The 26,689-nt window shown below is 42.2% G+C and overlaps 1 protein-coding gene across 1 annotated transcript in view; it reads right to left on the bottom strand.

The window, feature by feature from the left end:
- Window positions 1–26,689, bottom strand: part of ADAMTS5 (ADAM metallopeptidase with thrombospondin type 1 motif 5) — a 47,034-nt gene that overhangs the window by 15,966 nt on the left and 4,379 nt on the right. The window contains exon 2 of the mRNA XM_081199624.1: window positions 16,303–16,435. Within this exon, the coding sequence (XP_081055750.1) occupies window positions 16,303–16,435 (133 nt within the window). The remainder of the gene's footprint in view (window positions 1–16,302; window positions 16,436–26,689) is intronic.

The following is a 26,689-nucleotide window of genomic DNA, read 5'->3' as shown; positions in this document are numbered from 1 at the left end:
CATTTTTCCTTGAGAAGGCCATTCTGAACCAGCACCACAGAAATGACCGCAACTATTTAGATCGTTATACACAGTGTGATATTAACATAGAGAACCAGTAAGTTTTATTCTAGATATAAAACTATAGATATTTATAGCTTAGTGTTTGTACCTCCTCTGCCAGGTACAAGCAACTCCCCATTTACACAGGGGTTGCGTTCCAAGTCACCGTGTGCATCAGTGGGACACACATAAGCTCGGCACAGTATAATGCGAGACCAAGGTCTACTGCTGCATATTGCTGCAGATGATCCTGGCTATAATGTGCTATAGAGGAGGAGATGAAGTGCAAGCAAGATGCTTCATGTCAGGGATGCTTGCTACACAAATCTGATAATACAAGCTAGTGAAAGATCTCATACACCGCAGGGGAATATGTGCTGCCCCTGCTTCCAAGCTGCTAGCAGGTAGGATCTAAGCACACATCTCTCTTGAGACTTCAGCAATGGGCATATAGATTTTGTTAACACATCTCATTCTAAAGAAGGACCTCGTCCCACAGTTGGCAGAAGAAGCAGCATTACTGTATTACTGGCCTATAAATGGCACATCCTTGTAGCTTCAACCACAACTCACTGGGAAACACTAGTAGGTGTGGGAGATTGTTTCTAAGATCTAGAGTGGGGTGGCAAATGAAAAGGTGCACCACAAACACAAAAATGGTTTCCCCTTACTTGCTGTCATTCCATGCTACCACAGTGCTTCATCTCACTTCTCTCGACTCCTCCCTTATTTATCCCTGAGGGAACATCTGGGGGAAATTTCCCCTTTCAAATCACTGCCATTTCTGAAATCACCAGAAAACTTTCAGCACAGTACTCAGCATGTACTATGCTTGTGTATACTATGGACTCCTGAAACAAACATCAACAAAAAGGGCCTGACATGTAACCATGGGTCAGACTGCACCCTTTGTCAAGTTGTGGATTCGTATACTTCCAACAGATTGGAAGAAATTTTAAGACAGAGGTTCTGTATAGTCTTCTTTCTCTGTCAGTGCCAAAAAATCTTGAAAGGCCATCCTGAAACAAAGGATGCCTTTAAGAAACATGAAGACAGTGCTGGCTTTGCTGTCTCCATGGCTGATGTTATCACAGAGAGTACATCAAACTCATGGAATGAGTGTTACCAGGATGCTCTACTCACTGTTTTAAAGGCACTGCAGGCAGGCGACACTCAACACTTCAATGAATTCTGAGGTAACTGAGCTCTTATTATAGTCATTTGCAACTGACATCAAGCTTGTTCTGAAAAAGCCAATGATATGTTAATGAGCTGGTTTTAGTAACCTGGGAATGTGGTGTCCCAAGAAAACGGCGTGTCTGCACTGGAAGCGCTAAGCTAATACATTGCTCCTGTAATTATCTCTGTCAGGCATGTTGGTAGGCAGAGGAACTGCTTACCTGGAAGCATCCTATATATGTATCCTGTGTAGATAGCTAGCACCGGGGTGGGGGGGGCAGGATGCATCAGATACTTTACATAAGAGCAGTGAAAAGATGCCTATGACTTTGGGGTTTGAACAATGTGTTATTGTAGTTTGGACATTTAACAGATTCTGAAACATTTCTTATACAGTGGTACCTCGAGTTAAGTACTTAATTCGTTCTGGAGGTCCGTTCTTAACCTGAAACTGTTCTTAACCTGAAGCAGCACTTGAGCTAATGGGGCCTCCTGCTGCCACCGTGCCGCCGGAGCACAATTTATGTTCTCACACTGAAGCAAAGTTCTTAACCCAAGGTACTGTTTATGGGTTAGCGGAGTCTGTAACCTGAAGTGGGTAATTCTACTTGATCAATGGAATTGTGTTTGGCATAATGTTCCTCAGCAAACAGTCCTTAAGGGAAGTTTTTACATGTTTCCATTCCATTGGTATGTAACACTGCTACATCCTGATTGGATAAATAGAACAGCCTGTTGGTGGTGCAAAGAGGCAAGTGCTTGGATGTGGATTTTTTTAAAAAAAGTGTCCTAAAATAAGAAAATTCTGGGGGGATAAAACCAGGGGAGTGATCCTATCCAACAGTTATGCTTGAGGAGTGCAACAGGATCACTGCTACATTCATTTGCACTGATGCAACAATATACGGACAGAGTGAAATCTATGCCAGTGAGCAGTATCACTGCCTGTGGGATCCTGTCACAAAGAAAAGTAGGCCCACTTACAGGTCACTCCCATCTTCTGTGCCAGAATAATGGTATGCTAACAAAATAGATGGTTTAAGTAAAACCATTCCCATTGGGGAGACATACTGGTACATGGTAGATTTGGACACCTATCCGAACCTCCTTCAGTTGGCCCATGTGTCCCCTTTGACTGGCTAAAATACTGTACTATCTCAGGTGTGTGTCTGTGCGTATGGCAATTCCCCTGGAATTTGGGACGTCTTTTACACTAAAGGTGTGCTGTCCTACTAAGTTTCAGCACCAAACACAGCCCCGTGAGCGCTGGTCCACACAGCTAGGCACCCTCAGTTGCATGGGAGAAGGTTAAAATGAGTAACGAATTTGAGCATGTTGTATTTGTTCAAGACAGACTTGAATTCTACATGTTTTAGTTCTGTTATAAATATTTCTACTTCGATGTCTAGAAATGTGCCAAGATTATTATGAAAAGCATGATTGTAACATTACACAGCTGACACCTAACAGAACAGTGGTTACATGACCAACTTTTAGGGTATGTGTGTCCATATTTATAGAAGTTGTGAAGTTCATGTTGATTTTCCATTAGCTAAATCAAAGCTATACATTAAGGACTTATTCCACGACAACCTGCAGCATTATTTGGGTTTATTTCTCTTACCTCCCCCACCCCCCTTGCAACTGAAGCAATGCCCTTCAGTTGTACAAGCAGCTCTGTGATTAGATATTCTCTCTGCTCAGTTACTTTAGGAACTGATTGCAGCAACCACATATTTTCACTTAATAGGTTGAAAACATCATAGCACAATTGAAGGGGCTCACCAAAACTATTTGGGTTGGAATTTTTGTTGCTGCAATTGCATGCTTAGAGAACCCTGGATTGTATCTGAAGCTTTTTTCTTTTCTTTTTAAAGGGAAGGTGGTTGCAGTGGCAACAAGAGGACAAGAGAATATTCCTGGTGCTTACGTTTGCAGACAGATTTTACAGCTTGATTTGTTGGTTCATGGATATTTTGCCTTGTTGTATTTAGCCCTTTTTTCATTCTGAAGTTTGTTTTAAGATATTGTGCTTGCAACTTAGATACCATACATTTCAGTATAATCTCATAGATTTCAATTCTACTTCAATGCATCTTACATATGTATCATATGGTTAAGGGAAAGAGGTGTGTGGAAAAAAGAAGTCAGCACAGTTCTTTGTTGAAAATAATTGTGTTGAATAGTTGTACAGATGAATGAATGCATACATACATGTAAGGAAATCAAATGGAATGCATATATACATGCATTCTGGTGACATGCACTGTCCATTCATCAAAGGACCATGACAATTCCAAAATGCATGCTCTAAATCAGTGGTCCTTAATCTAATTTTCCTTTAACCACTTGAAAATGGCTGGGGGTCTTGGCAGACCATTTAACAACCTTTTAAATAAGCTTAATAAACTCTAATAAACTATTTTGTTCTCCAAATCAAAGCACATACATTACTTGTTTTTTATAACTTTCCCCCCCAGTGCTGGCATCACCAGCAAAAGCAGCACCATAGTATGAAGATCAGGGGCCTTTGGCCAGGACCTTGTTAGCTGTTCAATAATTTCCTAGCAAAATGGCCTTGGTCACTGTCAGAAAGAAAGCATTCTTGACTGTTCTGCAGCCTTTCCATGAGCCACTTGAATCAGCCTTGAAGACCATGGTTTAAGTACTTCTGCTCTAAATAATGTAGGAATTTTGTTTTGTTTCTTAATACATGGCATTCAAAAGCAAATCTAAAACTGCTTTTGTTTTTGTTTCCTTGTACCTTGAACTGCAAACAGAGAAGCAGTGCAATTCCATAGTCGAATTCAACATATAGGCATGAAAACGAAGTTAAACAGAAGTGTTTGGAAAAGAATTATTACTATGCACAGGTGTACTACTTTTTATTCCATCAGAGCATTGCTGTCACTATGTTTACACTGGACCACTGGACAGAAGCAGTGACACAGCTTGCTAAGAATGCCACACGTCTTACAATATATTTACTCAGGAAATCACAGCTTGCATGAGACATCTGTTTCTCAGTGTGGCCATGACTTTTACCTAACTTACCAGCTGGCATAACTGAGGCAGCAGGATGTCAAGCTACTTGCCCAGGTTGAGTCAGCCACAAAGACTATGCAGTAACTTGTTTATTTGTACACACACAGCAATGTGCTGATTTGAAAAGCAGTGTGTTAGGCATGCTCCTTGCTCCTTGCTTGAAGTGATGCTTGTTACAGGCTGCAGTCTTCTAACCTTTTGGGTAACCAGGGCTGGCGACAGCATCAGACATCTTTGGGTGCCACTGAAACCTACCCTGGGCCACCTTTAAGAAAATTTCCTGGCCTGGTGCTATGAGCAGCATCTGGCAGCTGGATCTAACTGGCATGTCATTTAACATGACAGTGGAGCATAGTGGGAAATTAAAATGGGATCGTCCAGTTACACCTTTACGAATTGGTGCACTGCTGCTACTTGCCACCATGGCCAGGCAAGACTGCCAGAGCCCATCAAGGGAGAGAGGCAGCCAATCAGAGGGCATGTGGTCCCCTCAAATCTGGCATCAGCCTTGGCCTGAGGCTAATGATTTGCAGATAAGGATTTTTTAATGTTAAGGTATTAAAACAGTAAAGCTTTAGTGCTAAACACACATGGTATGATCCTGAATACCAGTCAGCTACTAAGATGCTTGTCTTATTAGAAAACTCTCTCCCCGTCCCTGTTATATTTTGCCACACACATAGAGGTCATATTTCTCCAAGGTCAAATTTCAACATCAAGATGCTAACGTTTAATGGGAGTCTAATACCATATTGTTTACTAATGCCACTGCTTGCTTTACAGTAAAAATATAATAGATCCTGACATCCATGCTTATCATACATTCATCCCCCGCCCCCTTCAAACATAGATTCCAAGAGCTGAGGTCAATCTCGGTTTCCTGCTGCTTTCCTGAGGGCAGGGATACTGAGATTTGGCTCTGGATATCTGGCTGAGGTTTCAAGCTCTGCTGTGTAACTTTTGAAAACATGACCTCTCTTAATCTAATCATCCACAGAGGGTACATTCACACAGAGATCAGCACAAACTTTAACCACAGCCAAACTCAAGTGGAGATGCTGTTGTGTCTGAAGTACTTCCATGGTCTCGGCTAGAATTGTTCCCTTTGATTTTCACATGCCTGAGTTCCCATTAAAAATCACTTCGCAGCCTCTGTAACTGCAAGACTGGATTCTGCTTTTAAAAACACTCAAGAATATCAGCAGTAGAAAAAGTATTGAAGAGCCCCATTATTCCGAAGCAATGGAGTTTCCTTCTCGTCTGACATGCCAATTACAGAACAGAACAGCCTTCATTGAAAGGGGAAATTTCATGCCACCATGTCTGTACAGCAGGTGGGACAATTATTGCCCTTACAAGTTAATGAAAACAGACCTGGGCAAGCTAAGAATTTGCAGTCAAAGTTTAAACTGGCATTAATCAGCAACCTTTTGCAAAGGTCATGCCCAAGGCTGAAAGCAACAGTTGAAGTCTCTGCCCTATCGCTCACCTCTCACCAAGGCTTAATGCTGAGTGCTCGTCTTTTCTCTTTGCCCGAGTAAGCATGTTTATGAGGGCTTAGCCCAAATGCTTTGCTCGCACCAGAAGCTTAAATGGGGAACTTTTCAAAGAAGTAACAATGCGAATGCATTAAATATTTTCTTCCCACAGATGTCAGCAGAGCAGCTGTGGGTTAATTATAGTCTCTGGGTTTTTAGAAAAGCCACAGAGCCTGATTCAGACACCTGGATATTTGCCCAAACTTTATCTCTCCCAGGGGAAGGCCAAGATGAAAGCTAGACATCCTTCGCAATTGTTTCTTTTGCCCATAAGGACTCCAAAAGATTTGCTCCTGTCTAGCCTAGGGCTTGCTCTTATCTAAGCTATCCTGACAGGCCTTCAACTCAGAAAGCTCCCTGTTCAGCACGGGCGTTAAAAAAAAAGAAGAAGCAACAGTGGATTTTATAATGTTTTCGCATGCACTTTTCAAATAATAAATTACCCATATGGAACACAGTGTTTGCTCAAAGCAGTGCATGATGCTATTAGGTTAAGCATTGTGTATAAATTACTGAATCACAGATTTGAATGCACCTGTTACAGAGGACGTTGGCTACATTCTACACACACACACACACACACAAACTTGCACCAATGCCATCAGGAAAAAGAAAGCTATTGATAGCAGACTGCCTTTGCTTTGCATTCTATCCTGTGATTCAGCAGGGCATCTTCCTATTTTCATCTGACTTGACCTCTGTACCATCTCTACTGCACCAGGCTTGCCATTTATCTCATACAGAATCTAACAAAGATCTAGCTGTGATGCCTCTTCTGAGTTGGGCCACCAGCTGGAACCATATTACACCAGTTATTAAATATATGCATTAGTTGGTGTTTTGTTTCTGGACTGAATTCTGATTTTTACAAATGACATATAAAGTCCTGAACAGTGTGGGGCCTAACTATTTGAGGGAGTACCTCTCTCTTTATGTTCTCACCTATTAGTTGGCATCTTCCAGTGAGATCCTCCTTACTGTCCTGCCACTGGGAAATCAGGTGAAAGTGTTTGGGCATTAGTGCCACTGTAATTTGAAATTCTTGAGCCCTAGATGTGGAGAGAGAGAGCCTGAACTCCGCTGAAAAGGGCAAGTCTGTTACTTGGGGGTGCTCCTTGATACGGCTTTGTCACTTGAGGCCCAGGTAGCCTCAGAGGCAGAGTGCCTATTTACAACTATGGCAGGTTTGTGCAGAAAGCATTCTTTCTTTTTCAAGCATACTAGAACATAAAGCCTACACACAGAGATAATCTCATATTCTCTGCAGACACACAGCATCCCCAATCAAGGAGTGGACTTTGGTCTTTCAAATTTCAGTGGCACCTTGTGCACCCTACCTTCCATTCTGCACATGCACAGCACCATAGTTGTGGTACCCACCTCTTGGCTTTGCATTCAATGTAGAGGAACCAGTTGTGCTGCCCTAAAGTTGCCTCTGCCCCAACCTCATCACTCTTGCAATTGCTCCACTCACCTATATATTTTGTCCTGAGATAAGGTTCCAGGACTCCCCTCGTCTATACTCACTAAGGCACAGATCTCAAGAAGTTTGGCGGTTGTTGATTTCTGCAACTGTAACTCATTCTGTAACTGTAACACCCGTAGTCTTTAACTGTAACACAAAGGAAACCTGGCTGCATTTAAAATATCAACTGGGGTTGAGTGCTGGGTGGTTGGAAATATCAAGGAAGAGAACGTGAGTAGAAACATTTGTTCCCATCTGATCTCTGTTGATGCCCAAGCTTTCCCCAAGCCAGTACAACCCTCTTTGCTTCTCTTCTATTGTCTTCTTCATTCCTCCCACACATACTTATACATAAAAGTCAACCACATGCAAAACAGATGCGGCTAGCTAGCCTTATGGAAGTTATTTTCCTGCATCCATGAGATTTGTCCCATGCCCATTCCATGACCACTTCCTGGAACATCTTAGACCATTGTCTGGTATACAGCCTTTTCTTTCTACAAGTCTACCTCTATATTGTTCAGACCTCTGGATATAGCCGGGTTGACATCATCAGTAACAACAGTGATTTTTGGAGGGGCCACTAGAAGATGGCTGACAATAACATCTCTCCAACCCACACGAGGTAATTTGGAGGCTGTGATGGGAGTAATAGCCTCCCAACCCCCCCCCAGGATTGTGGGGGGGGGCTGCCCTTGCCTGCTGTGCCCTATACCAACCCCGAATTTGAGGGGATGGGGGCACTAGGCAGAATGCCCTTCTGTGGATATCGGTGCTCCTGGACGCTGCCTCTGATCCGCGCCTCTAGCTGCAAGAACTTCAAAAGAAACGATTAGGATGAAGTGAATGCACATATTTCAAGGAAGGAGGGGGAGTAAAGACTGCTAACAGAAGAGATCTCTGATAAATGAGACGAGTTGGAAGAACAAGAATTAACCAGATGAAGACACACCAAGACTCGGTATGGCAAAAGGACTGGATGGGGGAGGGGGGAAAACTTTCCTTTCTTTCCTCTATGTGATTAAACAAGAATCCCCCCCCCACAAGTCAGAAATGTTGTTTGAAGGACTTAAGCTGTGGATTTATGTCTGTGTGGAGATAAACTTTCTAACCAAAGCATGCTTTAAGAAGAGTGTGGAATGTATAAGGGCTTTGGAATGACGCAGTTAAAAATACCGTCGCCATATTGGGAAATTCTGTCGGAGGACTTAAGTCTGGGAGGAGAAATAGAGAAATAGAGCTGTTTTTATATTGTGGGTGAAACTTCTCAGAGGGACTTAAGAACGACAGTTCTGTGATTAATGATGGAAAGAGCGATGTTATCTATGAATACGATGATATATGGAAACCATCTCGATTTGAGGATTGGATGCACGGAAAATTCACACAGGATTATTATTGGTGTTTATCGGCTTAAGGAGATTATCAGAAGAGATCATAAAGAAAAAAGAGAAAATATACGAACAAGATGAGATGCAGAAACAGCAAGATAAGACTGGATAGAATTATGAACTTTGTTTGGACTGATTTGAACATTAACGCAGTAGCAAGAAGATGATCAGAATCCCCCTTCGGATCTCGAAATATGGGTCCCCTCAACAAAATTTAAAATTCTGCTTTGTAATTTGGAATTTATGTGATTTGATTTGATTTGATTTGATTGGTCCGTTAATAAATTAAAAAAAAGAAGAAGTAACAACAGTGATTTTTGCCAAGAGCAGGGGAAGAAAATATGTCTGAGTCTAGGGCCATGTAGCTTATGGCATGCTTTTAAAAGACAGCTATTCATGGAAATATGTGTAAGATGGTGAAGCTAGTTCCATCTGTGGTAGTAGACTAACATGGCCACTCCACTGGATTTGGTTCTCCCGCTGTTTTTGTACTACAGTTCCTATCATCTCTGACAACTGGTCTTACTAGCTAGGGATTGTGGGAGTTGTAGTCCAAAAACAGATGGAAGAAGAAGAAGAAGAAGAAGAGTTTGGATTTGATATCCCGCTTTATCACTACCCGAAGGAGTCTCAAAGCGGCTAACAATCTCCTTTCCCTTCCTCCCCCACAACAAACACTCTGTGAGGTGAGTGGGGCTGAGAGACTTCAAAGAAGTGTGACTGGCCCAAGGTCACCCAGCAGCTGCATGTGGAGGAGCGGAGACGCGAACCCGGTTCCCCAGATTGCAAGACTACTGCTCTTAACCACTACACCACACTGGAGGCTCATGTTGAAGAGGTTGAGTTCCAATGAACTGGGTGGGGGGGGGGGTGCCAGTAAAACTTCCCAGCCAAGCAGGTCCCCTACTGCTCAACAGGACAAAACATTTTAATATTTGAGAACTATGAGTTTAAGGGTTTCTTATTGTTTAAAAAACTGATCTGATCTGTCCTATATTTACAAACCACTACAACTGTCTCCAACTTAGTGCCGTCCAGATACTTTTGGACAACAACTTCTATCACTCCTCACCATCGGCCATGATGGCTGAGGCTGATGGGAGTTGGAGTCCAACAATGTCTGGAGGGCACCAGGTTGGGGAGGGCTGAATCAGTAAAACTGGTAGTCCTGTTTGGTCACACTGCTTGCATGTAAAAATTAAAAAACAGCAACCATGAATTTATTTTTAAACAAATGAAATACTCCCCCTTACATTGTATGAAATTACATAATGAGGGGGAGCACTTTTTTTTAAAAAAAAGCCCCATATGATAAATAGGAGGAAATGAACAGGAAGGAAGGGAAGAAAAAAAGAAGCCAAAATGCAAAAATGCACAGCTTCAGGAGGCACCAGGGGGCACATAATATGAGTTTAGGGGCTGTATGTGGCTCATGGGCAACAATTGCCTACCTGTGGGCTACACCACCTGGCAGCAGCTCTCCAGAATTCCCTTGCTTTACTTGGAGATATCAGGAATTGAAGCCGGAATCTTCTGCATGCAAAATAGGTACTCTACCTTGGTACTGCTACAACCCTTCCTCCAATCTCCAATTTGGCCAAGGTTAAAAATGATAACGTAAACTAATTCATTTTCTAAGCAAGTCTACTTGTATTAGTTAAGGAAATGCTTGGGGTTGATGAATCTGAATGGTTAATTATCATGCTGCCCTCATACAGGCCATGACATGGGACTATGTCATTTCCATTTTTTTAAAAAAGAGCACTTTTAACACTATTGCCTGGTGGTGAAAGCTGCTGCTGGTGAGTGAAAGTTGTTAAGACTAGTGGTGAAAGTAGCTAGAAAAAATAAAATTTTCCCTTGAAGGGGGGGGGGGCACTGTCCAGACAAAGAGCTTATTCAGTTTGTACCCCCCAGAATGCTATCCAGACTAGAGTGGATTTAGGAAATGGCCTTCAGGCTGCACACACCCGTCTGTACTTAGTCTGGTAGACAGAATGCAAGGGATACAGCCAGGAAATCCTGTGCTCAAATAAAGATGGGACTTCCCTATTTAGTCAGCATCTTCAACCTGCAAGGAGGAAAGTGAGCAAGGATCGGGAGGAGAAAGCTCACTCCTGATCTCAGTGTCTTCCTGCAACTTCCACAAGTTGTTTCCTACATTCTTCAGAGCTCTGGATGTAGCTAGGTTAACTTTTGTAACAGCAGCAGGACAGCAGCAGCAGCAGCAGCAGCAGCAGCAGCAGTGGTGGTGTCTACTACCAAATGCTAATGTCATTTGTTTGAGTTTAAGGTACCATGAAACAATAAGACTTGGGTATTTTTTCTGCAAGAGACTAACACAGCCAGACCTCTGGAAACTGTAAGGGTAGCCAATGAGGTGCCCTTCAAATGGGATGAATCCCCGACTACTGGCCATGATGAGAGTTGCAGTCCAAGGACACCCAGACGGCACCATTCAGATTCCTCCCAATTTTTCAGTGTGGTCCTCCAGCCAAGCAATGTGTACAAAAGTGAATATACTAGTGCCTGAAAACGCATCTATTAGTAAAAATAGCATAGAGAAAAATGCATTATATTAGGCGATACTTGCACAAACGTGTACACAAATGTGTGAATTGGGAGAAATTCACACTAAAGTGATGATAATTTATCTGAACCTAAGATTGCAAAGAAGGGACGTGGGTGGTGCAGTGGTCTAAACCTCAGAGCCTAGGGCTTGCTGATCGGAAGGGCGGCGGTTCAAATCCCCGTGACAGGGTGAGCTCCCATTGCTCAGTCCCTGCTACTGCCCACCTAACAGTTCAAAAGCACGTCAAAGTGCAAGTAGATAAATAGGTACCACTGTGGCGGAAAAGGTAAACAGTGTTTCCATGTGCTGCTCTGGTTCGCCAGAAGTGGCTTAGTCATGCTGGCCAGATGACCCCGAAGCTGTATGCCAGCTCCATCAGCCAGTAAAGCGAGATGAGTGCTACAACCCCAGAGTCGTCCGCGACTGGACCTAATGGTCAGGGGTCCCTTTACCTTTAAGATTGAAAAAAAATGAGAAACTGAGAACAACAAGGTTTGCTCATCGCTATGTAGCATAGAGTAACGAGACTGTGCAGCTTTTGAAAGGGCTGGCTATGCAAGAATAACAGCAGCAGAAACCTATTTGAGAGAAGCTATTCAACCAGGGAGTCCAAAAGCAAATAAAATTTCTACAGAATGGATTCAGACATCCAATTAAAAACCTCTTCACGTGGGAATAATTTCCCTTTCCCATTAACAGCCACTGAATTGCTTTACGACAAAACCTTCAAATAACCACATTTTATGTGATATTTGCTGTTGTCACATGAGCAGTTTGGCAGTTTGAATTATACCTAAAGAGCAGGGTAGAAGCAAATATAGAATTAATTTAGCAGATTTCTATACCGCCCATGAAGAAATTTATATCCAGGGTGCTCTACGCTATTATAATGTCACAAGCATAAAAACACATTATAAAGCCGCAGGCAGACAAGAAAGAAACACTGGCAATTTTTATAACTGTATGAAAGATAAAAGACTCAGAAAATAAAGCAGGGGTTAGTTGGCCTCTTCAAGATAGTGCTGTTGGCTTCAAGTGAGCTTGCCTAGGAAGGGTGCCCCATGAATGGGGAACCAACAATTCAGTCTTCTACTACATTTCAAATTTTGAGAGCGTGCCAGAGGAACCATGCACAAAATGGCTTTCATGGAGGGGCTGTGGCATAACAGAAAATAGCCACCATGGGGAGTGTGTCATAACACAAAATTAGAGAGATGGCCACCCCTGACAACCTTATGCTTACCAGGGGTGTCAGCTATGTTGGTTAGCGTGTGATGCTGATAATGCTAAGGTTTCAGGTTTGATCCCTGTAAGGGACAGATGCCTATTTCTGCATTGCAGGGGGTTGGACTAGATGATCCTCAGGGTCCCTTCCAGGTCTATGATTCTGTCTTGCTGGTCCTGATTATGGAGAAGGTACACACATCCCGACACTGTTGCTGTAGGGAGCATTCCTCAGCACAGTGGTACCTCAGGTTACAGATGCTTCAGGTTACAGACTCCACTAACCCAGAAATAGTACCTCGGGTTAAGAACTTTGCTTCAGGATGAGAACAGAAATTGTGCAGCGGAGGCATGGCAGCAGCGGGAGGCCCCATTAGCTAAAGTGGTACCTCAGGTTAAGAACAGTTTCAGGTTAAGAACAGACCCCCAGAACAAATTAAGTTCTTAACCCAAGGTACCACTGTACCAGGAAAAATATCAAGGTACAATCAAACCTCGGTTGTTGAACGTAATGCTTTCAGGAAGCCCACCTGGCTTCCGAAATGTTCGACAACCACGGTGCGGCTTCCAATTGGTTTTTCGACTTCATAAAAGTTTTTGAAAACCAGAACACTTACTTCTGGGTTTTCAGTGTCCGGGAGCTGAAACGTTTCAAAACGGAAGCATTTGAGAACTGAGGTTGACTGTACCAACACCACTCTCATTTCAGATAAATTGTTTAGGGGTACCTGCATGTTTCCCCCCATAACTTTATTTCTAGTAAGACTGGAGCATCTCCCCAGGGGGTCACTGGAAGCCTTCAAGGGTGCCATGGCAGTCACAGGTACCAGGTTGGTTATCCCAGGTCTACTCTAGCGGGCAGCCACTCTCCAAAGTTTCAGGAAGTGGTCTCTTCTTGCCAACTGATACTTTCTGTACAGGTCCTTTCAGCTCTTAGTGACACTTGGCAGCCTCAAACGGCTTGTTTCCTGAGGTAGAGAGCCTCAGTAATATGCCACTGTTATGATCTATTTCCAAATGTTTCCAGACTAGAGCTCCTCCTTTGCTAAAGGGTGTCCGGTGTCAGTAGTTACATTAGCGCTACTAATAAAACCCATGCTTTCAGATTTTGTGTGTTTCTTTGTGTTAGGGTCAAATGATATTAAGCACAACACCCTTGCATCCTACCTGCTCGCTGTTTGAAAACTGAACTGGCACGGCAATACTCCCAAAGCAAACTTTACTTTGGTTTGGCACAAGTTACAAGGCAAAGCCGTAGTTGGCACTCTCTGAAAGTTCCCTTAGCCTTGTTATTTCCTTCCAAGAATGTAAAGGGGTGAGGGAGAACTGTTTTCCATTTTTAAATTTAGTGTTCACTCTGCACAGCTAATGTTCCTCATGGAAAACATCTCTAGCGATTGTGACTATGTTAGCATGCAAGGCAAATGTAGACCTGGAAAGCCTACTCTCTTGGTAAACAAGGACCCCGAGTTTCACCACGGCTGTTACTTTAGGCAAGAAGCACCCTATATTCCATCTTACAGAATGTCTAGCTGGCACAAGAGACCCCCTGGTAAAAGGAGGGCTGATTTTGGAACAGCCCTCTCTTCCTGCTTCCTCCTGCGCTTAACAGCTCAGTGTAAAATAAAGGCTGTCGTTTAAATTTACAGCCAGCTGTTCTCTGGCTAAACTCTGGATGGATCATCTTCCTTACGTGAATTAAAGCTGAAAAAGCTGTGGGTTCTCTGGGCACTGAAAAAGGCAGCTGCTGTGTTTGTGCATGTTCGTCGCTGAAACCGACCCACACTTTAGGAATGCAGGAAACTTCCTTGCGTTTAAGGGGGACCATTCCTCTCTATAGCTCAATAATATCTACAGAGACTGGCAAGGGCTCTCCAGGGTGTAAGACATGAGTCCGTTCAAGCCCTGCCTGGAGATACCAGGAATCGAATCTGGGGTCTTCTACATGCAGAGCATATGTTCTGCCGCTCAGCAATAACCCTTTCCTTAACATCCATGCTCCAAGCTACAAATGATCTTCCCCTGGCAATGTTTTGAGAGTACGTGTAGTGCAGGGCATGCCTCAGCTTGGGTGCTGCACACTTGAAACTTCACATCAGCCCACCGACACCTGATCTGCCATGGGGTGCTTGAGCTGCCTGGATCATGTTCCTGCCACTCCAAATAACAACACTGGAAACACACCTGATCTTGCCAAAGGCGCCAGTCAGTAGGGAAGGTTGGCTTGGCTCAGGGAAGCAGGACTGCAAAGCACCTTGAGCGATTCTGGTGTGCTAATTTGTGCTTGCTGGCTTTGAAAAGCTATTTTGCCACTTTAGAATTGTAGACGTGGAATGGGTCCCCAAGGTTCATCTAGTCCAACCTCCTGAAGTGCAGGAATCTCAACTAGATGATATATGACAGTGGCCATCCAACCTCTGCTTAAAAATCTCCAAGGAAGGAGAGTCCACAACCTCCTGAGGGAGACCGTTCCAATACCGGACAGCTGTTATCATCAGAAAGTTCTTCCTGATGTTTAGTTGGAATCTCCTTCCTTGTAACATGAAGCCATTGGTTCAGGTTCCAGCATCTGGAGCAGGAGAAAACAAGCTTGCTCCATCCTCCATGTGACAGCAGGGTCTGGACTAGATGGCCATTGGGATTTCCTCCAACTCTACAATTCTATCATTCTATGAAATTGCTATTATGGATAGTGCAATATTATTGTTCCCTGATTGCATGATGCATTGTTAGTATAATTGTATATGTTTTTAGTTGTGCGGCGGTTTCAGATCTTCTAAGCTGCCTTGCGAGAATATTGTATTTTGAAAGGTGGTTAATTCACGTATAATTTTTTTTAGTAATATCTACATTAGAAAAGCCTTACATTATTTTTGCCATTCAAAAAAAGGAATGGGAAGTGAAACATGATACCAAAGCTTGCTGTTAATATCCAGTGCTATAATAGCTGGCAGCTAATATGACCATCCAGTCAAATATACTTTTAGTTAAATATACCCAGAAATACCTACTTGAAAAATGTTGCAGTAGTGTTCAAGCTACTGCTATTCTGCATAGAAATGAACTTGCAAATGCCAAAATTAGCTATTTGAAGAGGAAATGTTAAGAGAGAAAATGTTAATAACCCCCCCCCCAGGAGGAAACTAATAGATTATCTCTAGTTCATGAATACACTTGGGCGATGGCATAGAAAATCTGAACTTGCTTGTAAACGTTAATGTCAGCTCTTTTTTCCTGCCAAGAAAACATTCCAAAATAATCCTGGTGTCTGTTCCTGGGTCTATTTTGTAATTATCGTAGAATCCCCAATAGACGAGCCTTGATTATCTGAACCTCACTGCTATCTAAAGTTACACCCCTACAGTCACACCACTGCCCGAGATAAACAGTGCTCCCATTCACCAGAATTTCCAATTACCCCATCATTTGAAACTTGCATCTTGCCATTCAGAGGAATGTGGTGGTACAATATAAACAGCAAGCCACTTAACCCAGTAGGCAGACATATATAGAAAGCTGTTTACCCACCAAGTGAGCTCAAATTCTTCATCGATGGGAGGGACCCCTCTTTGAAAGGGACATGAATGGACAGTAGCAGCCCTCCAATTTCCATTCCGATCATTGCTTAAAAGTGACACTGTCAGAAAGGAAACACCTACTGTGTACCTCCACTTGCCTTCTGATCCCCTATTAGTTAACCCCAAAGTGCCTATGTACACAGCCTTAATCCCCAAGTGTATATGTGAACCAGGGGGAAATCTGGAATTACTTGTAAAGTATTTTGGTTACTAATGCAGCTGTTACAAGTGTTGTATTTGGCAAGGGAACAGAAAAGGCACTGCATACCAATTTCGTGAGCCACCGTAAAAGCCGCATGGAGGCCGTCATCTTCAATCACTGCACAGCTGCGCTCAGGAGAGCATATGGTTCCAACGTCAGCCATTCCCAGAGTATCACATGAATGGTGCCCACATAAATCCTGCAAAGGAAGGAAAGGGAAAAGAAAGCATTTGAAGTACAGTTTTGCACCCACAGGCAATGACAGATCTGAGCTGAAGGCTCTTTGCAAGCAGCAAGACACGGCAGACGATAACAGCCGACACCAGGAGGGCAACGACAAAGTCAACATGAGCAACGCCATGGGCTCTTCGGCAGACTTGCTCAAAGCTCAAGCTGACAATTTGCTAAGATCAGTCGGAAACCGTTTCCATATATTGTAAAGAAAGCTGGGGGGGGGGCAGCTCTTGAGTTAACTCATATTCTGTATACAGAAACACCATTCTAAAAGTGTGAGGAAGACGTTCCTAAGGAGGTGAAGACACATGCTGGCTGTGGAGGGTTCGGTGTGGGCCAGTTCTCTGCGTATGCCTTGCTGGACTGGGAGGTGGTGTTCCAATTCTCTTTTGCCAACTCAGGCTGACATGAGAATCTGCAATGTGCTGATTATCAGTGATGAAGGCCGCTTTGGCAACTGTTCCCATCTCTGAGCTTTTCAGTGCTTCCCAGGGACTTTCCCCCAGTTGCGGTATAATCTTCTTCCCCTTTCTTCTGACCTGCCAGGCCCGGGATGGTTGCCAAAATAATTTTGCTTTAAGGCAAGGGTTATTGTAGCTGAGAGGGCAAAGCTCATCTGTTTGGGTTCATTACATGATCTATGGGGAAGTGCTTGGAGTATCAACTGCTGAGCTGACTTCAATTCCTATTGTTTTTAACGTAATCAGAAAGTAAATCTAACTTCTGAAAAAGAAACAACAAAACTTGGAAATGTCAGAGCAGCCTGACTCTCTTCTCCTTCATTCTGTGATAAGTAACCTTGAAAGCAGAGTTATTTCTCATGGATGTGGCTCACAGCTCCATGGATCAAGAAAGGATTGCTACTGCTGATCCTTTACCACATGGCTGTCACTTTTAATTTTTATATTCCTGCCTCAGGTTTCTTATTCCCTTAGAGATGTATACAGGTGCACAGGTAATTTTATTCATTACATTTCTATCCCACCTTACCTTCAATTTTATTTCATTTTGTAATTTATTGAATATCTATACCACCCTTCATCCAAGGATCACAGGGAAGTTTACAGTATAGAAACACAAAACTACATACTGCAATAGTAAACAAAAACAATACCCCACACACAGTTTTAAAAGCCACAGATAGTTCAATTAGGCAAAGGCCTGCTTGTAGAGGAATGCTTTTGCCTAAAAATATGTAATTAAGGTGCCAGGTGAGCCTCCCTTGGCAGAGTATTCCACAAATGGGGGGCCACCACAGAAAAGGCTCATTTTTGCTTTGCCACCCTCCAACCTCCTATGGGAGGCGGGCAGACAAAGGGCTTCAGTTGGTGATGGCAGGGCCCAGGTCGGTTCACTTGAGGAGAGGCAATGCTTGGAGCTCAAGATGGCAATGCATCGCTCTCCTCCTCCCCATTTTATCCTCCCAATGACCCTGAGAGGTACGTTAGGCCAAGAAATACTGACTGACCTTAGGTCACCCAGTGAACTTCATGGCCGAGTGGGAATTTGAACCCTAGCCTCCCAGATCCTAGCCCAACACTCTAACCGCTACACCACACTGGCTCTAATGGACAGCTAATGGTAAATCCTGGACATGCAATTTTATGCATTACAGTGTTGTTGCATTATTGAAGAACTGTTCTAATAATAAGGCCCTTGATATGGCTGTTTACTTCAAACCCATGATAGGTATTGTCATTTTAAATCATGGGTAGGCAAACTAAGGCCCGGGGGCCAGATCCGGCCCAATCATCTTCTAAATCCAGCCCACGGACGGTCTGGGAATCAGCTGATATACAGCTGATCCACCCCCCCCCCCAGCACACATCCCACATGACGCTTTGGAGACCATTCAGCTTTCTTTGATTGAGATAGGCCCTCTGCTTTTGCTTGCAGACAGTGTACACAGACAGAAACACAGGGTTTGAAATGTGGCCAATCCTGTTCTAATTTCAGGAGTTGCTCATGAAAGTTTTCCGAAAGCACCATTTTAATTTGGGATTATGTGACATGACAAACAACACTTTGTATAGATTGGCAAGCAACGTTTTTCAATTAAGATCTAATACTAGCGTTTCTGGAGAACATGGCCATAGCTGTGATATCTGCCCCTCCCTTATCAGAAAGGAAACGATGGATTATCCCACTGACGTAAGTGGGAATTTAAGTGTGGAGCCAATCCACTGAGTTGTTTGAACACATTAACAGCATAAATGTGAAATTAACAACATAAAGGGAAATGTTTCTACTTAAAGCTCAATTTATTCATTGCTCATTCTACAAAGCAATATTGAAACAAGTATGGATTCTGGTCAGGCACGCATATTCTATGCCTGCAATTCTACAGCATGTGCAGCACATTTCTTGCAATGAATGAGTGAGTTTCTAATTATTCAGAGTTTATGGTGTAGGTTATCCCATGTACAGATACCAAAACTGCTCAAAAAGGCCATAGGAAGGTAAATGTGGCAGACCCTTGATTAAAAGCAGCACCTGTGGAAACAATTCAGATGCTCCCTAGGAGTAATTCCGATCAGAGTAAGTGGCTTTCCATTATTATTTTTTTAACCTAAAATACAAAAAAATAAAAATACTGCTGTTTTTACAAGAAACCATGCAAGAAACCTATAAGCATGATGCCTTATTTTTCCAAATCCACAATTTCCGTTTTATTCAAATATTCTTTTTACCACTTCCATGAAAATTATGCACACATACTATATTGTTACTATCCCATAGTGACTCTTAGCCGCAAGTTCTTAACCTCTCACTGTAATAATTCTGGCAACAGGGCATTGTAGACACCCTACTTTAACAACTGTTGCTTTATGGATGTGTGTGCATGTTTCTATATGCCACTAAATTTGATAATTTGCACGATTCATGAAATGTGTAGAATATTGCCGAGTTCATGAAACATCCAAAATGCTCTGTCTAGTTAAGGAATACAACCAATCTAATGAGTAACTCACATCATTGGCTATGCTTCTGCCTAATTCACCAACTTGCAGGAATTTGGCAAACCAAGCAAATTTAATGTTTTAAATGTAATTTATATAAAAGCTAGGCTACAGTCACATACATTACTTACTGGGCCTCCCGCTGAAATTTATTTTGATAAAAGGTGCTTACTTTTGAGTAGGTGTGAAGAGGATTATGCTAGGAGGGATTTCATGAAAAGAAACAGGCTATTTCATGAAAGCTGGAATACTTTGCTAATTTCATGCCCAATTTTTATGATTGGTAGTATGACCAAAATGGTCAGTATGGTGGCTGGCAGCTGGATTGGCCAAAGACAGAGTGCGGGGCAAAGGGATGACTCCTACTGCAGTGCCTCTCTCACTGAAGACCTCCAAAGACTTCACACTGGAGTATCTCCCCCATTCATCTATTTGCAACTAAGAGCTGTCTGAGACAAAGGGCCAAATGAGACAAGATGTCATTCATACAGTGAACAATCATTCTATCTGCCACTATGGCTGGGGCTGTGAGAAACATCAGAAGCAGCCACCAAGTGAGGAAGTCCTGGCCTGTGTGGGACTAACATCTAGATGATTCAACAGCCAGTTCTGGACCTGGAGACTCAGCTACAGACTGGCGTTTGTTGGAACATTGAAGAACAGGGGTGGAGGGAAGGGATGCTCATGGAATTTGCAGATGGCACCAAGCTGGGAGGGGTAGCCAATGCTGCAGACTGAATTGAGATCCAATGTGTCCTTAACTGATTGGAGAGCTGGGCCAAAACTAACAAAATAAATTTCAATAGAGACAAATATAAGGTTCTACACTTAGGCAGATGGGGGACACCAGTAGTACATGTGAAAAGGATTGACGGGTCTTAGTCGACAGCGTGATGCTCCAGCAAAACAACAAACAAACAAAAGCTAATGCTTTTCTAGGCTGCATCAACAAAAGTATAGTGTCCCAATCAAGGGAAGCAATAGTACCACTCTATTCTGCCTTGGATCTGCAGTACTGTGTACAATTCTGGGTAGTAGAATTTAAGGAGAAATAGTGACAAGCTGGAGAAGGGGGCAACCAAGCCTTATGAGGAATGGTTGAGGGAGTTGGGTATGTTACCTAAGCCTCTTGATTAAAGACCGCTGTACCACACATGCATTTTAGAAGAAAGATTCCAGCAGCTGGCCTCAACTTATCTGATATTCTTTCAAAGTAGCTGGATCAATACAAAGTCACAGCACAGGAAGCATGCAATGTAGGGTTGCAATGCATAAGGAAACTTAAGGCTTGACACTATTGATTTAGGAAAAAATGAGCAGGACATCACAAAATCTGTTACTCATTTGACAGTCTCTTAGAGGTCAGGATTTTGGGGTGGGGAGGAGTTACATTTGAAAATTAAAGATAAGAGATTTTGTATTTTTCTATAACGAACTCATTTTCTGAGTGCCTATCCTTATGAAGTCAACATGAGACTATCCACATAGAAAAAGGAGGCATCAACATACTCAGAGGAAGCCTGATGTTTGCAGAAGTAGGTGGGGGGGGGGAAATAGGAGGGGACACGGGGACTAAGAGGGCAAAGAACCAAAGTCCAAATAGCCCAATGAAGTCTGAGCTTGCTCAGTGGGCACAGAACTAGCTGACTGTTAGAACACAGAAACTGAAAACTAGGGAGGAGGAAATAAAACCTCCTAGAATAGGGCATGGCTGATGGACTGAAACACTGAGCAGACTACGGCGCAACATTTTGTGCTAGGTACCACATGCTTAGGGAACCACCACCAAGAGCTACCTGCCTGATTTGTATGTCTCTTCAGCCCTTTGTTTCTATGGTACAGTGGTCTCTGGAGGTACAGCTACTACTATTTGTCAAGTCAAGCATTACACTTGAATAAACCATAGCACGGTTTATAAATCCACTTCAAACCATGGTTTGACAATTCGGATGCCATGCCTAACCATAGTTAATCTTCCTGTTACCTTATTTGGCATGACATCTGTACTAAACCAGTGTTTTCAGTACACCATGCAATGCCTACAGTAACTTGAAGTGATGGAAGGAGGGTATTACAGTGTATGTTTGTTCACATGTTGCACAACTAGATAATTTCTTTTAGAGATAATCCTATACTACCATAGTAGAATGACGTATTTTAAGCATGCTAGCCTATATTTACCCGAATGATAGTGGAGAAGTTTCTTTAGGAAGATCAAATGCAATCCTTTTAGCACAATCAGGGTCTCAGTTAAAATTGACATTAAATACTTAGAACCCCTATAGCTATATTGCTGGCATTTGGTATTATAGCCTATCCCCTGGAATACTGACATGGGATAGTGGTTTGTTAAGGAAAAGTCACTAGTGCCAAAGAAAGCATGCATTTTGCTGAACATAATTAGCATTTATAGGACTTGGATAACTCAGCACTTGCTGTTAAGTTTCAGTACCACTTTCACTTTGATAATTAACCGGATCCCACATACAAGTGCTGCATGGAAAACGGCAAAGCAATGACCTCTGGCTGATATGTGGTTTTTCTTAATGAGACAGGTGTGCTAACATTATCGTTGAATATACCACCCAGCTCTTGAACCACCCAGCTTTCAAGACTTGGCTACTTTTATGTCTTTTGTGAGAAACATCTCTTTCAGTTTTCACATGACTTGGGGAAGGGTGAGAGGGAAATAATATAAGTGGACTTAGTCCAAACTGCTTACTGTATTCTGTCTCCCAGAGCTTCTGCTCCAATTGATCTCAGGTGATGATGGAAATAGATTTGGTGGATTTTACAGAGTGACAATGAAACAGGCTCAAGTAATAAGAAGAATGGCGTTGGTTTAGACAGCTGGAACCCTCTTCCATCATGTGTTTGCCTTGTGACAGGCAGTCTGGAGAACATTGTTTGAGTCAATAAGCAGTGTTAACACAGCAAATAACTAGTTTGCAGAACCACCAAATTAGTCATGGGCAGACAGGACTGATGCTCAACATATTGGCTAATGTAAATGGACTTAACATGCAGAATGCCTTGGGCATGAACATTTGAAAATCTTACCCTTGGCAGGAGTTCTTAAACAGATCTGGCTTTTAACCAACTACATACCCACGCAACCCAAATAAATTACATGTCTCATCAATCTTCAGTCTTATAATACCAATTTGGAAGCAATCCCACTGAACTGAGTATGGTGCTGTTAACAACTCTACTTGTACCAATGTAGGCTACTAGGTTAAATTGTTGCCATATTCCATGAAGTGGCTTTTACATTGTGTGGAAGCTCAAATATAAAGTGGAAGTTAACAGGAAACATAAAGAAAACAGAACAAACAGGAGTGGGAAGGGGAATGAAAAATCTCACTGATAAGTAGCAAGCCAGTCAAGAGTTCCTCTAACTTCCTTTGACTCTCACCTCAGGTCCCATTCCTACATCTTTTCCAATTGCAATACTGTTAATCTGTCTCAGGGTACTGAGTTATAACAGGTTATCAATTGAAACATAGATTGAAATGCATGCAACAGAATAAGCTTCCCCCCCAAAAAAAAGCTTCACAAAGAACAACCAAATTCAATAATACAGGTATTTGTGCAAATAAAAGTTGTGTGTGGCTTATTGACTCACTCCATCCATCACAGAGACATAAACTGTTAGTTTCCTTCTACAATTATTAAGCTAAAACTTGGTATATATGTGGTCCAAGACCACAATCACTGCAATTCCTAGGGGAAAAGTCTAAAAATGGGACATTTTTACAGTTAGCAGTCAAAATGTGGTAAATAAATTTTTCCTCCAACTCTACAATTCTATGAAACCCTCATAAAATAAGCCAGCATTCCAGCAGAGACACAGATTAGCAGAATATGTGACTGAATGTTGGACTCTGAGTCGTCTACACACTTGTATCATCCTCAGAAACACTCTTCAAATGTTACTCAACACAGAAACTAAATAAATGCTAGAAAGCTGAGTTTTGGAGGTAGTAATAGTAGTTTTGTAGTCATTTTCAGTAGTGTTCAAAGCAACCCCTTTAACAGAATAAGCCTTTGCATGTTTACTCAGAAGGAAGCCTCACTGTGCTTGATGATGCATACATCCTAATTAAGGATTGCAGCCTAAGCGTATCACGAGACCCTTGATAAGAAGAATGGTAACAGCAGACAAGATTTCATGAAAGTCAGTATACCTACTGTTTCAGATCTTTCCATGAAATACAGTCTTGGGAGCTTACAAGGAATGCTGTGGGCATGCATGCACTGTTGTTACAGAGCAAGTGCAGAACCCCTCAAGCCTAGATGGCCAAGTGAGTGAAGAAAGCAGGGCATGATCCTCTGCAGTACAAAGGTCTGAAGCTAACTAAGCAAATTTATTACAGAGCAAGTGGAACTTGATGAGACAAACACACTGCACATCCCCCTTTAGGCTCAGTGAACTAGTTTCACCAATTTGAGGGGGGATTCTGACCACTGCTTAAAAGTTCACCATGATAAAATGTCACAAGAAAAAGTGTTGCTACATAACAAGTAAATAAACACATGTTTAACTAGTAACTCCATTTTTAAAACAGCCTGTATTCTGATAAATGTTACATGCTTTCAAAACAAGAATTTCTGAAGACTAAAGGTGTATGGAGTGAGAGCTGGACCATAAAGAAGGCTGATCGCCAAAAAATTGATGCTTTTGAATTATGGTGCTGGAGGAGACTCTTGAGAGTCCCATGGACTGCAAGAAGATCAAACCTATCCATTCTGAAGGAAATCAGCCCTGAGTGCTCACTGGAAGGACAGATCCTGAAGCTGAGGCTCCAATACTTTGGCCACCTCATGAGAAGAGAAGACTCCCTGGAAAAGACCCTGATGCTGGGAAAGATGGAGGGCACAAGGAGAAGGGGACGACAGAGGATGAGATGGTTGGACAGTTTTCTTGAAGCTACCAACATGAGTTTGACCAAACTGTGGGAGGTAGTGGAAGACAGGAGTGCCTGGCGTGCTCTGGTCCATGGGGTCACGAAGAGTCAGACACAACTAAACGACTAAACAACAACAAGATATGGTTAACTTGTGGCCATCCAGATATGGTTGGACTTCCACTCCCGCCAGTCAACACAGCCCCCAAACCAGGAATTATGAAGGTTGTATTCCAGTGGCATCTGTTAGTCACTCGTGTTATAGACCATTGACAACATGAGAGCACATCCTATGGCAATCTGAATATTTAATAAAGTTAGGCATGAAGAATTGTTTGCATAGTGTGTTTAGGGATGGAACAATCTGTCCGTTTAGGTTATCTTGGTTTCTCATTTTTCCAGTCTTAAATTCAGTTCTCCACATTTCTGGAGCAATTTGTGATTTAAAAAAATCACTGTGAAAATTCATCAGCATTTTTATGACAATTTCTGCTAATAAGCTTACTGTTATATGCAGTTTTGACTGATTTCTGCAAACAATTTCCCCTATATTATTATTTCTATATTACCCATTTTCTGCACACTTTCCTCTAATATATGCATTTTTTAAACATTGGTTGGAGAACTGCAAATTCAGATACCCAGCACAAATTTCAAACAATGCCTGCTTTTCCATTTGATAGATTTGCCTTTAGACATGAATTGAATTGAATTGCTACCTAATTCTAATTGTGGTGGGTTCATTTGATAGATGATATGCAAATATTAGTCTACTGAAGTTCAAAGTGGCCTTGAATAATAAACAGGGATGGAAAGTGTACCTCACACATTTGATCCACAACCGAAAAACAAGCAATTTAGAAGAAGGCATCTGGGTATACAAAAACTTAACAGAGCAGCATTCGGAGCCCATCAAAACATGGTACTGTGGCTAAGCGTCTAGTTGCTAAGCAACCGACTTCATACTTTCAAAACAGAGTTGTAAAAGTTGAACACTCATGCCAATTGCTGCTACTTCTCGTCTTGTTGAAAAAACAAAAATGGGAAGAAAAAACCTCCACAAAAAACACTAGTAGGCTTGAAATGCCCTGTGCCCTGTGAGATGTTTCTCCTCTGACACTTTTACCTTTTAACTCTTTTTCATGTTTACAGTCTGCAAATGTGAACAGTGAATCATTCACTTCAAACGCCATTAGATGAAGACCTATGCACATTTATTCATTCCTGGACACCTCTCTTTCTTCCCTCGATTGTTTTTTTAATTGAGGAAAATCAATTCAAATGTATCTCCAATGAACTGAAAATGCCAGATTTAGACATCAGTTTATATAATCTGAGATAACAGAGCTGAAGTGAGCAGAAGATGTGACAGTTCTCGTGTTTCAGTTACCCCTTGCAAGGACAGCATAGACAAGGAACGCTATGTCTGGCCATTAACTTTGTTGCAAAATCTGCATCCCTTGTTAATGCTCAAAAGAAATGTCAGTGGGACAAGGCAAAACTCACATGGGCAAAATGTATGGTTCTTGTTTCTTCTACATAATGTTCCTCTATATTGTTTTGATGAACCTCCAACCTGCAACTTAACCATCTCATTCCAAAGTTTTCAAAATGATTTAGTGAGAGAATTAGTAAGGTTGAGTAAGAGTTGAGCATCACAGTAGATACCCAATGAAAGGCCCACACAACTTCTTCATTACAAGTTGATGCATTACAACACAAATCAATAAGTCAGTAGTCCATTTCTACCCTTCTTCAAGGACTGAACAAAAAAAAAATGACAAACAACTTGTGTGGGTCAGCTAGTGCACAGTGATCCATGTGATCATATCTGCACAAAACGTCCAGAAGAGTAGCTGTATAGGGTTGCAGTAAAAACCAAAAAGATTGCTGTGGCACCAAACACATTTATTACAATGTAAGATTTTATGGCCTAGAGTCCACTTCATCAGAAGAGAAAGTGGATTCTAGTCCAAGAAAGAAAGCTGATGGCATGTGTTAACCTTTAAGGTGCCACAACGCTTTTTGTTGATTTTATACACAAAGGATTTGTGCTCTAGATGGCAATTTCATATGACTATTCCACCATGTACACATCCAGTTCATGTTCTGAAGGTATAATGGCTGTCTATCTATATGTCTATTTGAATTGGTTATATATCTGAAGTGGATCATCCCACTTTGGTAATATGGACTGCTCCTAAAAGCTATTGCTAAGTATCAGGAGGACACTACATTGGTCATCCCTGATGTGCAGTAATTAAAAACTTGTCTTAAGAGTACTGAGTTGCCACCTTGTTAGATCCCTTTCCCTGTGCATGCAAACTCCAGTGCATGCATATGTGTGCGACT

This window comes from Podarcis bocagei (assembly GCF_964188305.1).
Source record: "Podarcis bocagei genome assembly, chromosome: 6".
NCBI classification, from domain to species: Eukaryota; Metazoa; Chordata; class Lepidosauria; order Squamata; family Lacertidae; genus Podarcis; species Podarcis bocagei.
The sequence above is the reverse complement of the archived record's forward strand: the minus strand, read 5'-3'. Positions and strand labels throughout refer to the sequence as shown.